Here is a 17338-nt window from a genome sequence, read left to right on the forward strand (position 1 = left end):
AAAAAGTATCACTGGTAAAGACAATTGCTACATTTTAATAACAGAAAATGACTACTAGTGGGGGTCTAGTATCAGTGCTAGCATATTGAGTCTTTTTGGCAAGAAGTTCAGGTCAATGCTGTAGTTTCTTCTAATAGCAGCAGCAATTCAGAGCAATTCTGAAATGATCTTGCTGCACCTTCTGTTCCTTGTGCTGGCACAAAGTTTTGTGGCATCATGTGAACAAACATTGTGAGCTGGTCGAGGATTAAGACTAACTTTTCTTGCCTGGGTTAATGTTGTTAACCCTTATCAGTTTCCTGATACCTTTTGCAGTGCATCTGCACAAGTCGCCGTCTTGGCACAGGGAGATAAAATAGCTGGGGAAAAGCTATTCTGTAATACAGCTCATGAATGAGGGTTATAAAAGGAAAAAAGAATAGTGCTTTCAAAGCTGTTTGCTATCCAGCCAAGCTGGGCATAAAGACAACATGTATAGGCCATAGTACACTTTTTTCATTTGTGTAAGCTCTATGATGACAAAGTACCTTTCTTTTATGTTGTAAAATACTGGCTGTAGCTTTTTACTGCTCTGTTAAATGACATGCTAATTTTCCAAGGTGGTATAACTCATGTAATTTAGCCAGTTCGTGCTCAGTTATGTTGTATAGCCTTGTCCTGCACCTGCCTTCAGGAAAAAAACCCCAAATGATTGAGTGTCCTGCTGTAGAAGGAGGAAGGCTGTCCCAAGCTTTTATCTCAAGTGAGTACTGTAGCTCACAAAGTAAAGTCACGTCCCTGGTTGCTCAACTCTACCTTGCAACAGTGAGAAGTTCTGCAAGCACATTGTGGCTTTCGTGGGTTGACAGCAGGATTAAATCAAATAGTTGGTTTCTATTCCCCTGAACACAGATCTCTTAACTCAAAAGTCTTGAGGATTTTTCTGTACATTCTGACTAAACTTGTACCTTTTGGTATTTGAGTTGGTTTGTGAAGTAACAGCATGTGAGCTGTAATGCTTCAGGGTGTGGTATTAAGAAGGAAATGTGAAGATCTCCAGACAAACATTTGTGAAAGGAAGAGTTTCTACTGTAAAAGCCTTTAGTACATGCGGGTTATCGTTTTCAATTTTTGAATCTTACTTGTGTTGAAAGACTTAGAATTGGGCTGACTTCCTTGGATGGAAAGCCACTGGCCCAAAGACTTGACTTAATCACTTCTTCATGTCCTGAGAAAGGGTCAAATGTTCCTCCTCACTCCTCCCTAGGTAGTTGTCTTTGAAGGATATTTGGTAGAGAGATGGAGGTCTGGCATGGCCTATTTAAACCAAGTCCCATCTGTGTGGTGGTGGTTAAATTAGTACTTGAGTGATAAACACTGACTTTCCTGTGGTTTGGAAAGAGTGCTGATAAATTGGAATAACTCAGATACACTTGTAAACTTGAAAAAACTGTCTTGAAATTAAAGCCGTTAATTTTAAAATTATGAAGTCGTCATTCTGAGAATAATGAGGAGGATAGCACAGGCTGTAAAGTTGTTAATGTAGTAGATTGGAGTGTAGAAGAATAGCCAGAATTATTTTTGTTGCAGTTGGCTTCCGCGAGCAAAGAACACTTTTTAAATTGGTGATGGAAATTATAATTCGTTGTCAGCCTCACTTGCATGGCTCTACCACTTACTCAGTTCAGACTAGGTGTCTTTTGGAGTGAATATTTTAACGAAAGGACAGCTGCTAAGACTCAGTAAACCAACTGAAACTTGCAGCACTGTCCTAAATGTTATACCACGCATTTCCTTTCCTTTTGAGCATAGTCTCTCCATCTGCACAAAAAAGGTTTTAGTTGTGAACAAGCATTTCAAAATAGATGCACTTTTTATCATGAAGCGAATAATTCCAACCTCAGGTGAAAATTGTAGTTTTACTGTTTTGTGTGTCTATCTTAAAATCTGCCTTTTTTGCCCTAGGAAATTCTCAAGAGGCAGGAGATCTTGGTGGGTGTTTTAATATCTATTCAAAAAGCAGTAGTTGGAAGATGAATGTGTTTCCTCTTCAGGAAACTGACCTTCTGGAATAATTTGGCCTTATTCTAAAGAAGATTTCCTTCACAAAGAGGGCAGCAGACTTCCCTGTCAAGGTTCTCAGCAACTGCGGTCTCTTTTCAATCATAGTCATAAAAAAAAGCCCTTCATTGAGGAAGTTTCAGGTAGATCATAACAGAGGGAATGAATGGGGGAGGGTAGAGCATGGCCAGCCCAGGAGAGCTGATAAACTGGTTCAGTGCCCTGTTACAGTAATATCTAGTGGGACTTGTGCCATGTGCTGTATAGATAAAAAGATCCTCCCTCCCATAAAGAATTTACAGCCTGATAGTCTACTCAAGTTTGGACTTCCAGACATCATTAAAATACACCAGCAGACAGTGTTTCCAAGTATTTTAGTTTCAGTTATAGAAAGCCAGGTATATATTGTAAAGTAGGTTTGTTACTTATTATGCCCTTAGTCACTCACCGCTTATTTCAGTGCCTTGAGCTTTTACTGGAAATGGTGCATCTTGTTTTCCTTTTTCAGCATGTGATGTCACATGTGACATTCTTAAGGTTTTTGGTCTGAATCTCCAGCAAAGAGCTTTTTGGTAACTTAGCAAGATTCTGTGTAAGTGATCACTTACGAGACAAGTTGCAGAGGAAATGCATCTGGTCTGTCATAGACCTGAGCACTGACTTTAGTAAAAGCTGATCAGAAATAGCTCCAAGGGTGTGGTTGCTGTCTGTGTTAGAGAACATTGCAGTTCTCTGGAGTACAGATAGTCTCTGTGTGTGTTCCCACTTTTTCCATGTTCCCCTCGAAAAATGCTTTCAGTGCTTCACAGCTGTCAAAGATACAGCAGTTTAGTCTCTAAACTGATGGAGAAGACTTTTTAAGGTGGTTAAAGTGCAGGGAGTCAAACAACTTGGACATTGGTGAAGAGAACCTTGTTAAAGATGCATTTGGCTGAAAACTATTTGTGAAAACTAAATATCAATCTAATAGTTGCCACCCAGGATTGTCCTTGAGGTTCTATTCCTTCTGAGCATTGAGTATCTTGGCCTGTGTACATAAATAATCTCTTAAACATCCCTAATTATTATGCTAATGTTAAGTCATCTTACTGCCATTTTCCATGTGGTTCAAGATAAATCAGCTATAAAACTTTTTGACACAGAATTTTGTTCCAAAAACATCTTTTCCGTAGCTACCATCTGATAGTTGAGTAGGTTGGTATTGCCTTCCATTTGGGGAAAGCTGAAGGGGAAGATTGGCTGAAAAACATAAAGTCACTTAATTTGTGTGCTTCCCCTTTAGGGACAGCTGAAATGTTACTACTGCTGTTACTCCTGTGTTCCATGTGAAGCCTTGGTAGCTGATTAGAGCAAACAATTGATACTGATTTTTTTTAAAATGTGGATACCATATAACTGACAGGTTGCAGACTCCAAATGGTTTGAATAGGTCTAATTATCAGCAAATCCAATGGACGTTCAAACTTGGGGTTCTACTGTTTACTTAAAGTAGCTTCTTTAAAAAAAAGTTATAAATGCATCTACAGAGGCAAATGTCAAGTAAAAATGAAATGGCTTGTCTCATATGCAGACACTGATAAAAAATCAGAATAAAGATCTGATTGCTGCCCTGTCCTTTCATCTGTTTCCCGTTGTTTCCTACCTCTAAAACAATAACACCAAGGGAATATTACCACAGCTTAGCATTTCTCTTGTGTGGGGCTCGAGGATATAAAGTTGTCACTAGCACTGTGTGCTGCTGTACAGCAAAATAAAAAAAAAAAAAAAAAAAAGCTTTGTAGCCCAAGGATGTTTGTTTAAAAATTGACTTTGAATCTGGAAAGGAAGTGTATGTACAATGCTATCTTCTTTGGCTATACACAAGGAACAATGTTCACTTAAAGTGTGTTGCTCTTTTTTAGAGCAATCTTCCTCTCCATCCTGAGGTGGTGGTGGGGGAGTGAATAATGACCCTTGGGCTGATGGAGCCATGAGCCATTTATTTATAGCTCCTTTATAGGAGGCTGGCTGGCAAGCTCTATGCTTTGTCTGAGAAATCTAGACCATTAAGAATGCCTTTGTAGCAATATTTTCTAGGTAGAATTAGTGAAGAAAATGGAAAACATTCTGCATACAAACTTAAATCTGTCTTACTGTGCAAAGAGATGTTTTTGAGGATAGGAAAGATTTTTTTCCAATGGCTTTACTACCTCGAAGAAATTAGAGAACACTTTGCTATATTTATTGTAAAAAAATGTAAAATACTAGCAAAACCTGATTGGAACAGTGTTCATGGTGGTGAATCTCAAGAGCTTGTATATTTAATTTAAATAAAGCTATTCCTGTCTCTTAGTTGAAGATGAAGTGTTTTTTGCCTTCTAGCCTTAAGATTGAAAATGGAAACCCAACTGCCAGATTGTAATTTCCTCTCCACTGAAATGAGAATTGGATCAAAGCTTTTTCATTAAGGATGAATTATCGCTCTTAATTTTCCAGTTTATTCACATGAGCTAATGTTGCAACTCTTGAAACAGTTTGATACTTAGCAATATATCAGAAACCATTACAAATAATTACATACCAGAGGCTTTATTTATAAAGATCAGCTGTTTGGGAATTTCTTCAAGATATGCTGCAAACCCCCATTCTTTTAAAGGCATTAAGTGCACATATAGGGAAACTGAAAACTGCATGCAGTTTCCTTGAAATGAATGCTGACTCTTTCCACATTTAAAACTTTTTTTTCTCTGATTTCAGTACTCATCCGAGAAGCTGAACAAAAGTGGCAGCTTGTTCCCTTTCGAAATCAATGGTAAGTTCTTCAGAAACCTTAGCTGTGTTTTACTGAGGTAATTGGTATAGCAAGCAGCCTTTCTTTTGTAAATCAGGTGAGGGGGATGGAGCATGCTGCTGTAGAGCCTGCTGGTTTAAGCTGGTCTTTGAACAATACTGGGAATAGCTGGTTGTTAGTTTTGTACTTGTGATCTGCTTTGCATAGTAAAAAGCCCTTGTAACACTTCTTTTTTTGTTCAATATCTGCTCTGGTGTACAGAAGCACAGTAATGCTGTTTTTCATGTTAAACATCTCTTCGGGTTCCTCAGCTAGTAAAACTCTTTATGTACCTTCTTACAGTCTTTGCCACATAGAATATCCAGCATGATGCAAAATACAAGTTGAAGCCCAGTGCCCTTATACAAGTGTCATTTCCTTTTATTCCCCCTGGGTCCTATTAGAATAAGAGTAAGTTTTATCTAGCAAAACCAAAAATTTTACTTATTGATATGTAAAGTTGGTACTACTTTAAGAGATGGACTTGAAATTTTGCATATCCTGTTTTCCTTAAGCATGGAGGATTTTTATTTGCTCAGTGGGACTCCCCATAAAATGTGAATCTTGGTTCGTGTGGAGTTTCAAAGGCAAATGGTGTTTTGTCTTAAATAGCATTGCCAACTAGGCAGGTATCCTGGTGGGAGCCTGTTACAGACCACCCAACCAGGATGAAGAGGCAGACAAAATACTCTCCAAGCAGCTGGGAGAAGTCTCACAATCACTAGCTCTTGCTGTCATGGGGGACTTCAACTTACCAGATGTCTGCTGGGAATACAATACAGCAGAGAGGAAACAGTCTAGGAGGTTCTGGGGGTGTGTGGAAGAGAACTTCCTGACACAACTGGTGAGTGAGCCAGCCAGGGGAGGTGCCCTGCTGCACGTGCTGTTTGTGAACAGAGAAGGACTGGTGGGTGATGTGCTCAGAGGCCGCCTTGGACATAGCAATTAGGGGGGTTGATGCTTGGAGAAGTGAGGAAGAGGATCAGGAGAACTGCTACCTTGAAGTTCTGGAGGGCAGACTTTGGCCTGTTTAGGTGGCTGGTTGACAGGGTCCTTTGGGAAGCAGTCCTGAAGGACAGAGGAGTCCAGGAAGGCTGGATGTGCTTTAAGAAGGAAATTCTAAAGGTACAGGAGCAGGCTGTCCCCATGTGCTGAAAGATGAGCCAGTGGGGAAGAAGATTGGTCAGGTTGAACAGAGCTTTGGCTGAAACTTGAGTTAAATAGGAGAGCTGACATTTGGAGGAAGGGGGAGGCAACTCAGGAGGACTTTCAAGGATGTTGTGAGGTTATACAGGGAGAAAATTAGAAGGGCCAGCATCCAAAAAGAACTTAATCTGGTTACTGCCAAAAAGCCCAATTAAAAATTGTTTCTATAAATGCATCAGCAACAAAAGGAAGGCTGAAGAGAGTCTCTATCCTTTACTGGATGCAGGGAGAAATACAGGAACGAAGGAGGAGGACAAGGCTGAGATGCTTAATACCCTCTTTGCTACAGTCTTTAATAGTAAGACCAGCTCTCTGGGTACCCTGTCCCCTCAGCTGGAAGAGAGGATGGGGAGCAGAATGAAGTCCCCACAATCCAAGGGGAAATGGTTGATGTGCTACACCACTGAGACGCACATAAATCTATGGGGCTGGGTGGGATCCCCCCGGGAGTACTGAGGGAGCTGGTGGAAGTGCTCACTGAGCAACTTTCCATCACTTAACAGCAATCCTGACTCACTGGAAGGGTTCCAGGTGACTGGAGGTTGGCAAATATGACACCCATCTGCATGAATGGCCTGAAGGAGGATCTGGGGAACTACAAGCCCAGCCACCATGGCTTTATGAAAGGCAGGGCCTGTTTGAACAACCCGGTCTCCTTGTATAACAAGGTGACCTGTGTAGTGGATGAGGGAAGGGCTGTCAATGTTGTCCACCTGGACCTTAGTAAAGCATTTGACACAGTTTCCCACAGCATTTTTCTGGAGAAACTGGCTGCTCATGGCTTGGATGGGTGTACTGTTCACTGAGTGGAAAACTGGATGGATGGCCAGGCCCAGAGAGTGGTGGGGAATGGAATTACATCCAGCTGGTGGCCAGTCACCACTGGTGTCTCCGAGGGCACTGTGGCTGGTTCTGTTTAGTATCTTTATCAATTATCTGGATGAGGGGATTGAGGGCACAAGTTTGTGCTCTGGAGAACAAATCCTATGAGGAGCAGCTGAGGGAGCTGGGGCTGGAGAAAAGGAGGCTTAGGGGAGACCTTATTTGTCTCTACAACTCCCTGATGGGAGGTTGTAGCCAAGTGGGGGTCAGCCTCTTCTCCCAGGTAACAAGAGATAGGACAAGAGGAAATGGCCTCAAGTTGCACCAGTGGCGTTTAGATTGGATATTATGAAAAATTTCTTTGCTAAAAGGGTTTTCAAGCATTGGAACAGGCTGCCCAGGGCAGTGATGGAGTCACTATCCCTGGAGGTACTTCAAAGATGTGTAGGTGTGGTGCTTGGGGACATGATTTAGTGGTGGACTTGGTGGTGTGAGGTTAGTGGTTTTACTCTGATCTTAGATCTTTTCTAGTCTAAATGATTAGGTGTTTCTACCACATAAACAATTAAAACACAGGTGCATCTCTTGACTTTTTTTTTTTTTTACAGTAACCTTTAAACCAGCCTCCTGGCCTGGGAGAAAGCTTCCTAAGTATTTTTAAAGATCAGGCCAGTCCAAGCTAGGAAATTGTCCTACAGTAGATGCTAGGAGTTTCAAACATTAGCTGGATCCCATTGTGTTGGCTGTTTTACTTGCATTGAATTATGGATGGTCCCTGCCTTGAAGAGCTTACATGCTTAAGGCAAAGCACAGTATGTGGTTGTACCCATCTGAAAGAATAGAGGAGGAAGGACAGAGGAATTCTAATAAAACATGTTTGAATAGGCCAGCTGTCTGCACAGTTAAATGATTTTGAGACAATAGGGTGTTCTTTAAATAAGATCCAAATAAACGGGATAATCCATGACATACTTTGGGCATGGAACATGTACAACTATTTGAGCTTGCAACTTTTAAAGCTACTCAGCAAATCTTTTATCTGTTAACTACTCTAACACTTAGTTTAGACAGTCAACCATAAGAATATACTAGTATTTAATGTTTAGGCTGTATCTAGGTTCTTAAAATAGGCGTATGGGAAAAACCTGCTATTTTAAATATTCTTTCTTTAAAGCTAGGATAAGTGAAACTTACTTGGCTAATTGGTTTAAATTAGCAAATTTTCTAACCAAGCATGAAGCACTGTTAGCTGGCCAACAGTTTTGCTGCTTTTCAATTTGCAAATCCAAAGTCTGCTGTAGTTCTTCTTACACTTCATTGTATAATGTGGAGGAACAGCTGTAAAATGTGCAGAATGTTCTCAAAGAGACGCTTCACAAAAGAGTGAGAGGCTGCACTGGCAGACTGCTTTTAACCCAGCATTGCCACTTCAGATGAGAAGTTGTGCACTATGTCTGCATTCACAGTAAAACTTGCAGGAGGTTCTTAAGAGATACTAATTTTATGCATTGAATTAAGATTTTTTTTACTTTTTTTTGCTTATATCCAAAGTGTAGTGGGGGGGAAGGCAACAATCTGATTTAACTTTATACTGTTTCTAATTTAAAGCTTTTCACACCACAAGTATTCTTTAGTAAGGAGTTCTTAATAGAAAAGCTTAACAGCCAAATAAAGGACAGCAGTTTGAAGAGATCACCCTGCTCTTGGATTAAAAAAATGAGAATAAAAGTTCCCTGATGGGTTCTCACATTACTTGTTAATCCTTTTTGGTTGTACCTGAGGTTGTTCACTGTTACATGTTTTAATTGTGGTGTGTGCAATGCACTAGGAAACTGTCCCTGTTGTTCTCTGAGAAACACGGTGCTGTAATCATTCAGTATACAGAGAGAAGTATTAACAAGGTGCATACATTGGAATGCTTGGATTGGCTCCTGAAATACTTCAGTCTTCATGTTTTTGGAGTTTTCTAAGTTTTTATAAAGTGAATGCTTGACTATAGTGTGAAACTTTGATTAAGAGCTGGGTATTTGTGGCTCATCCTTCTAAGCTTGCCTTTGATGGTTTTACATTAAACTAGGTTTAAAACAAATAAGTTTTTTTCCCTTTTCATCTTTCACCTGTATCTTTTTCTGTTTTCAGAAGAGAGTCCTTGGAAAGCTTTAAATGGGGGTTACCCAATCCAGACTGACACAACAAGGAATTCAGCTTACCCTTTCCCAGTGTGCCCCTTCAGCACCAGCACTGCCAGTAATGGTAGTCTGCAGTGGCAGCAGGAATCTTCCAACACATCCATGGTGTCAGGATGGATAAGTGAATTAAACCTTAATGAAAACTCGGGTCAGCCCTTGGCACCGCCAACAAAACGCCACTGTAGGTCCCTCTCGGAACCAGACGAGCTGGCTCGCTGTCGGTCACCGTGGAAGCCTGGCAATTCCAAGGTTTGGACTCCCGTGTCAAAGAGACGCTGTAACAGCGGCGGCAGCGCAACCTTGCAGCGCTGCAACAGTCACGGAAGTGCAACCTTACAGAGAAGCACAAGCATCAGTCTGCCACAAAACATACTGTCCCTAAACAACGTCTTCACTATCACCAGCTTCAACACATCACCAGTACCCAGACCTTCCTCTGCCAGCAGCGGGTTTGTGGACAGCAGCGAGGGCAGCAGGAGCTCGAGTACCCGCTGGAATTCCGGAGGCCCTTGTGACTTTAACCCAAGGCGCCGCCTCTCCCTCTCCCAGGAGCACATCACCGAGACAGGAAATCTCTTGCCTTCAGCCAACAGCACTCCCACCTCCACACCCGAGCTCAGCCGGCGGCAGGGCCTGCTGAGGTGCCGCTCTCAGCCTTGCGTCCTGAACGAAAAGAAAAGCCGGCTGAAGCGCAGACGGGAGGAGGATGTACGATGGAACAGGCCATCGTTAGACTTTTTTAAAATGACACGGGTGAGATCTTATTTCCTCAGTGTGGGAAGGGAACTCTTGCAGGAAGGCTGTTTCTAGATAAACTGTGCTAATTTGTAGTTGTTGCAGATTTGCTTCTGTCCTTGTGCTGGTGGATATCACCTTCAGCAGGATAACAGGCTGCTATAAGGTGCCATACCCTCTAGCAACTTATATGTTGCTTGCAAAACCCAGTTCTCGAAGTCCAATCTACTTGATATCGAGTGGAGAGAGCTCTGAAAAGATGCTTGAAGCAGAGGCCAAAGAAAAATGGCTTGATTTTTCGAAAATGAAGGAAGCCCTGGGGAAGGGAGTGAACATGGTAGCAAAAAACTTAATGTGTTCCCAGATGCAATGAGTTCTCAGTAATCTTAGTTCAAATCTGTTTGATTAAACCTCCCCTTACAGTTTGAGTAATTCCATAAGGCTAAATAAGAGCAAGCAAGCCCCTATAAATGGATTAACTAAAGAAACTGCTAATAAGCAAGTTGGAAATAGTGTTCTAATATGGCAACTGCTTCAGCTCAACGGAGAGGTGTTTTACTCCCAGTTATTCAAAATTCTGCTTCACTCATGAGGGTAAAAGTGCTAATACAAAAACTAGTAAACTTAGTTTATGGCTATAACTTTGCACGTAATACAAATGCATATATACAGCTCATTTTTTTGAAGGTTCTGTGTCCACGGAGTTGAGTGCTACAGTTTAACATGTAAAATTCGATCTTATACTTGTGAATATAATCCTACTGCCTTCAACAGATAACCAGACCTGGAAGGTTTGTGTGAGTAGATCTGCAAACTACCTCCTCCTCACTACTCTTAGCAGAAGTAGCAACAAAAATGAAAGGACATAGTTGTGCACCAGTGTCCCTGCACTGTGCAAAGGAAAAGCTGACTAGAATGGGATGCTGGCTAAAATGTCCAGTTTGTGGTAATCTGGTATTAGTAGTAGACTTTACATAGAAATGTGTGGGGAAAAATACTGGTAAGGTATTGGAGCTGAACTGTCTGATGTTAACTAATTTGTATCCTCTTAGCTGAAAGTCTGTATGATGGCATCTGTCCCTCTCTTGTACTTTAGTGAGTTCAACTTCCTTATAGCTTAAAGGATTTTTGTCTTTAAATGTAAATGCTTTTTTGGTGAAACTCTGGGGGTAGGTAATGGGTTGACAAGCCATACAGAACAATCTATTTGGTTATTGACAAGGTTGGTAACCAGCTCTGTTCTAACTATGAGTAGACAGTGTTCAGAGTTTTGGTTAAGATGCAAGTTTACTAGATAGCTAATCAGATCTTACCTGTTTCTCTGTGTTAATCACTGCTGGGATTAGTTTGCTAATCTAGACCAGAAGTATTATTGGATTTGCCTTTCAACTTTCTGTGTGGTCTGATGCAGGTTTCCTTATGTAAAAATTCAGAACCTGCCCTTTTTTTTTTTTTTTTGCTAGTCCTGCATTCTTTGGGCTCTGAAGGTGTTTGCAGTATTTCAGAGTGGCAGAACAGTTTCATCTGGTCAGATTTTACACCTTCTAAGTAATCCATATGGCGTGGGTATATGTAGAGAGAACCTGATAACAACCCATGTCTATAGGAAGCTTTTTGGCTGTTTAGATTTGCTGCAGAATTTTACCATTAGACTAATGTTCAGCCAGTCTTGACTGCTTTTTCCTGTAAGGCCTATTTTGAAATGATGTTTTCATGATAAACTGAGTAGTTTATGCAACAAAGTTTATTTTGCAGTGTCAAAGCCTGATGAATGTTTTTTTCCAGCCATTTCAGTAGAATCTTCGTATTGAGATACTACTGTGTATTTAATCAAAGGCACAAAGTATAGTTTGGAGGTACATCAGTTTCCAAACATGCTAAACTTTAATGGAAACATCTGTTTAAAAACTAGGCAAGTTCTGAAAACATTTGAAGTAAAAATTGTATTAAGCTTACAAGAAATATTGGGGTTTTTCAGTATGGCAGTTTCCTTACCCATATACATTGTTAGAAGTCTTCATATCTTACCTTCTCCCCATGCCCCAAATCCTGGTAGATGTATATGCTTTGAAAGTTACATTGTGGTGTTAAACAAAATTACTTCTGTGCAAAATATTATGAACTAATACTACAGAAGGCTTGTTCTGAAGTGTCACACAAGAAGTGGATGTGTCCTATTTCTGCATGCAGCTCAGTGAAGATCAGGACTAAGATTAGGGGAAGTTCAGTAAGACCTTTCTTTCATGTATCTTGATGGCTCCTTATTGTTTCCAAAAATACTTTTTCTGTGATTTCAAATTCACTTCTAAGTCAGTTTATGAAAGACCTCTGTTGGAAACAAGCGCTTTTAAGGATTTTTGTTCTAAGCTTTGCTGAAAACATTTTGATGTTCTCAAATCTTCCTAAAAAGCTCAACTTATCGAGTAGTTGCTCGAAACCAGGTCAGCAGTTAGATAACATTGCTTGTGGAGAACTTAACATGGGTCAGCTATGCCTGATGATAGATCTGAAGGTGCTGGGAAGGGAGAATTCTTTATACTGCAGTCATGCATTGGAGCCACGACTGCATGAAGAGCAAAGTTTTGGGGCTGCAGACATTTCTGCCGCTGCTCTGGAGTCCTGAGAGGTTGATGCTGAAACACCTGCCAAAGTTGCTTAAGGCTTTTCAGTAAGGAATTCTCTCAAATCAATATTTATCAGAATTAATGATTTATTTACTTTAACCTGAAGCAAGGGCTGTTGTATCTAAATGAAGATCTTGAATAGCTGTGGTTGGGTGAAGCTTTAGAGGCAGAAGGGGATGAAAGGTGTTTTTTGGTTTGATGTTTTTTATTTTCTTGTTTCTGTTTTGGTGTTGGTTATTGTTTGTTATGGATTTTTTTGCATTATTGAACAGGTTTTTTTGCTAGTTGAGTTCTGAACTTGGTGATCTGCTTCAGTCCCTACTTATTTGCTGAATTTTATTGCTAGAAAAATCAGAAGTCTGATTCTGAAAGCAAAGTTTCCATTGTCATTACTTTTTAAGCTTAGAATTCATAGGTGAGAAAATTCAGATTATTAATCTATCCCTACCTGTCCTTTATTTCTGTGCTTGTTCATGGCTTGTTCCTTCCTCTTTAATATTCTAATTTGTACCTTTATCGAAAAGAAGGAAAGAAATCAGGCAGCTCTTAACAGCATAAACTGTTTATTTCTTTGTACTTTCATTTTGTTTTATTCTTCCACAGACTTTCACATTTCGTTCCCCCTCTGTTTTAGGTTTTCATGCCCTCTTGGGAAGGAATATGCCATATCTTCGGTTCTTGTGTCAAATATCCAGTAAAGAGAGTGATTCATGTAGGTAGAAATAGAATGAAATGATCAGGCAGACTGCTGTACACCACTGCTTAGCTCTCACATAGTGCTAAATTCTGGAAGGATCTTTTTCTGGACTAGAAGCTGAAAATACAAACTTGTGAAACATCAGACCTTCTAGAACATGAAGACAGCTGTAAAAACAAAGAAAAGACTGTAGGAAAAGATAACAAAATATGATAGCTGTTTTCAGCCTCTCAGGGCTCAAAATTACTTTTCTCTATTCGGTTATGTGAGCAGGAAGAGCTGTATGAGTTTTAAAACACCCAAATAAGCTGTCTCAGTGAGGAGTGCAGGCAAATCCCATCACCCTGGAATTTGAAGATGATTGTGTGGCAAATAACCTCTCTGGGCTTGTGCTCCCCTGCTAATATGCTCCATCTTAGAGGCTGCCACAGAATGAGCAAAGGTGGTGTTTAGACTGGTAACTGCAGTACAAGGACAGAAATGTTTCTTTACTGAAGTGGAAACTGCTGAGCTTTTTCCAGTGTTCTGCTTCATGAATTATGTCAGTTGATCCTGAGGTGCGACAAGTAAAGAACAGCCAAGAGGTTGCACGTGTTTTTTAGTGTGTAAGCAAGTCCTTCTGTGACAGTGAGATTTAATTCTGTTTCAGATCAAACAAGACACTGTAGTTTGAAGCCTTCCTGGTGTTTAACATTCTTGTGCTGCTCCACCCCCAATGTGGTGGCATGGGGTTCCAAAAAGTAATAATCCTGATATCGTACTTAAAAATCCCAAACTACAGTAACGTGTTATCTGAAGTGGTCTTTGGTCTGTTTAAATAGTTAATACTAAATACCTGGCTTTAACCACATAAATAATAGTTTCAACTATTCCATATTATGGCATCTCATGCATTAGTTAACATTAGACTAGGTAAGACAGCACAGTGATAAGTTTTAAGGGTCTCTAAACAGTGAAGGAACTCAGGGACTGAAGTTGTGATTTCCTAGCCCGGGGGGGCTTCTCTTCTTAGAAATAGTTTAAAGTCATCTGGATTTTATAGTAGTGGATTTTCTTGGTACTGAGGCAGATCCTGAGTGCCACACCAGGTCAGGCCGAAGCTGTAGCTGGCACCCTGCCCGACCAGAACAGCTGCTTTGAGGGATGCAGGAACAATGAATGTGCAATGTGATACTTCCTCCAGCATGGCCTGGCTGCTGCCACAGTGCATCTTGAGGGCTTCAGAGTGTGCATTGGTGGTTCAGACTGACAGGTACAGATAGAGCTCTTTTCTATTGATAGTTTGCTCTTTTTAACCCCACGTCTTGGACTTTCACAGTGTTACACTAGAGTTTAATGTTTCTAAACAGGTCATTGTCACCTGCAAATACCTGAATGCTTGATTTATTGTCTTTCTTGAAGTTTAAGGTCTTGAATATTCAAGTAAATTGAACTCAAATTGTCTCTGCTTTATGATTATTGACTTTATGCTGCAGGTCGCAATGATGTCTCTGTATATTAAGGAGATTTTCTTAAAGGAGTGAGTGTGAACACATAAGTCAAAGATGTGAACTTCAACCAAAACAGCAAAATAAGTATCACTTACATGTGAGAATAAACATAGGAACTAGTTCATAGTGATTTCCATGGCAGTTTTAAAATGTTGGGAATGTTTGGGCTGGATATGTTTCCCTGAAGGGTTTGATGAGGAGGCAGTACTTAATAAAGGGCAGAACACATCAGCAGTGCTGTGACTGAACTTGGGTCAGATGAGTGCTGCTTTTCCTGCAGAGACTTTCTTGGTGTAACTCCTGATCTCTCTTCTCCAATCTCTGCATCCACTTACTTGAGTTTTCCTTTGCTTGGGCCAGTTTGCAGAAGCCAATGAGAATAGATGTTATACTAATTATTTCATATAAGTATCTAAACCAGCGTAACGAAATGCATGGTTGCAATCTGAGAACTATCAGGCATTGATCTGGGGTTTTTTTGCCCCTTGAGGTTACTGTAATGGTCAGTATGTGGACAGGTTTATGAATTAGCCATGCCGTGACCTCACTAAGTTTAAGCACAATAGGCTCTAAAGCATTCTCCTTGGATTCCTAGAATTCTTGTTGTCCAGAAGATTTTGAGTTATGCCCCGTTAGGCATAGTTACAGTAAATTTGTTCATTTTGATTATGCTACAGCAAAGTGGATTAATGTTCCTGAGCTGCACAATCAGTGTTACTGCTGTAAGTAGAATCCAAGAATGGACATGGCAAAGACAGTTTTCCTGCATGTAAGCAGTGTAGTGAAGTAGCTGCTCTCTCATTCTCATGTTAGGCTTTCTCCCAGGCTGCTGTTTTAGCATGTGCAAGATAAGTGGTACAGAGTCCCTTACAAAGCAATCAGAGTGTCCCGTGAGTCAGGCCTGCACTGGCTAAAGCAGGTTAAGTACTGGCTCATGAAGTTCATTCAGATTGTGTGCTGTAAATAGTAACCATGTTTCTTTAAATAGCTTGAGATGCTTATGTAAAGCTTGTAACCTCCTGTCAAAATGGGAACAAACAGGTTATTTGGGGTAGATGTAATTTCTACTTGTGGATACAGTGGAGTCAGCAAAGGCTGTTCTCTGCCCTGCACGCCAGTGTAGTGTGATTTGGGGAAGATCTTTAATGCGATTGCAGGTTTTAATCCCTTAAGCTCTTGTGGTACACTTGCAAGGTGTACTACAGCATCTCTTGGTCAGAATGTAGGTCTGATTTTTTTTTTTCCTACCTGTGAATGACATGTTGAAATTCAGTGCTGTGTTGATAAAATAGATGGTAGATGTCCTTGCACTGTATGTGGGGGTATCTTCTGCTGCAGGGCACCCTTGATGCCCTTGGCTTTTGGAATATGGTTTGTGGAAAATGCAATACAGATGAGTAATATGTGGAGAAGGATTGGGCTGGGTTTGATTGGGATCAATAAAATGGTAGCAAATATAAATATGCAACACTGGTAGTTTCCCTTTGTATTAGCTTAAGAATCAAAAAGAACAACTATGAATGAAGCAGTTCAACCAGGGACAGAATTTTAGTTCTTATTTGAAATTTTAATACCTGTTTTAATACCTATTCCCAGGGGAACCTTTAACTTAGCATTTGAAAAATAGAACTAATTCTGGCCTACCTTTGCTTTGAAAAACAGTTCTGGGACTTTTTTTCTTCCCATGGTAATAATTTCTGTAAGTGATCATAAAGCGAGAAAGCAAACGGTAATATCATTTGTATTTTAAATATCAAGATTGTATCAAAAATTGTATAAATTGTCCAGCTAAATAAATCAGTGGTTTAAATCCACTTCTAGGCATAAACATAATTTATAGCTGAAAAGAAACTGTTAGCAATGGACCTCAAGACAAATGTTTGTTTGCCTGTACAGTGTACCCCTACATGTAAGAGGCTAAAGACTTCAATATTTCCAAAGTGTGGTTTTTTTTCTTTAAAGGTAACCTTATGTCTTGTAGGACACATGTCTGAATGGAAAGGAATGCAATAAGATACTTGTAGGTTTTCTAAGCTTCAGCAGAGTGAAAGTAAACTACTGCTATGCCTCCAGGATTTTGAATAATGAAGTGCAAGTCAGCTGCAATTTGCTAGAGGTTGGTCAAGGTATCTTATTTGTTCATTGGAAATCAGTTAAGAAGCCAGAGAATTGCTAAGATCAGGAAGAAATTCTCTTTGGAGAGGAACAGGTAGGTTCTTGACATCTTGAGATGTCTATTCTTGTGGCATTTACAAAAGGGAGAGACTTCTTGAGCAAACTTCAGTGGTGGCCAGTGACAGTCCCAGCACCACTGTGATTGTGAAACAGCTCAGAAATTACTGAACTCTGCACCTGCCTCTGGGTAACAGATGTCTTAAGAAATTTCCAAGTATTTTGACTTGAACTCTTTGTTAAATCTGCTTCTCTGAAGTTGAGCAATAGGCATCTGCTGTGTAGTATGATTAAACCTCCCATATCCTTAAATTAAATAAAAAATAATGTACAGCAATTTGAGTCAAAGTTTGTGCTGTCAATCTGTAAAAACCAGTTGGGGGAATCATGGGTGAGGAAAGATGTCTTAAATCATCCTGTCTCATTCTCTGTTAGTGTCTGATTACTTCCCACAATATATGTTTTTCTAGTATTTGGTCCACTGTAGCCTTTTAAATGCCTCCAGGAATGTGGTTTCCTTAGCAGATAAAGAGCCTTTTGTGGGGAGCAAAGGC

General features: G+C 40.2%; 1 protein-coding gene across 4 annotated transcripts in view; it reads left to right on the forward strand.

Annotated features, from left to right (window-relative positions):
* Positions 1–17338, forward strand: part of FAM53A (family with sequence similarity 53 member A) — a 70707-nt gene that overhangs the window by 23302 nt on the left and 30067 nt on the right. For all 4 annotated transcript variants that reach the window (XM_027742395.2, XM_039383448.1, XM_039383447.1 and 1 more), the window contains exons 3-4: positions 4777–4831; positions 9017–9819. In XM_027742395.2, the coding sequence (XP_027598196.2) occupies positions 4777–4831; positions 9017–9819 (858 nt within the window). The remainder of the gene's footprint in view (positions 1–4776; positions 4832–9016; positions 9820–17338) is intronic.

This window comes from Pipra filicauda, unplaced genomic scaffold (assembly GCF_003945595.2).
Source record: "Pipra filicauda isolate LSUMZ 115617 unplaced genomic scaffold, ASM394559v2 scaffold30_size5312502_pilon, whole genome shotgun sequence".
Classification (NCBI taxonomy): Eukaryota; Metazoa; Chordata; class Aves; order Passeriformes; family Pipridae; genus Pipra; species Pipra filicauda.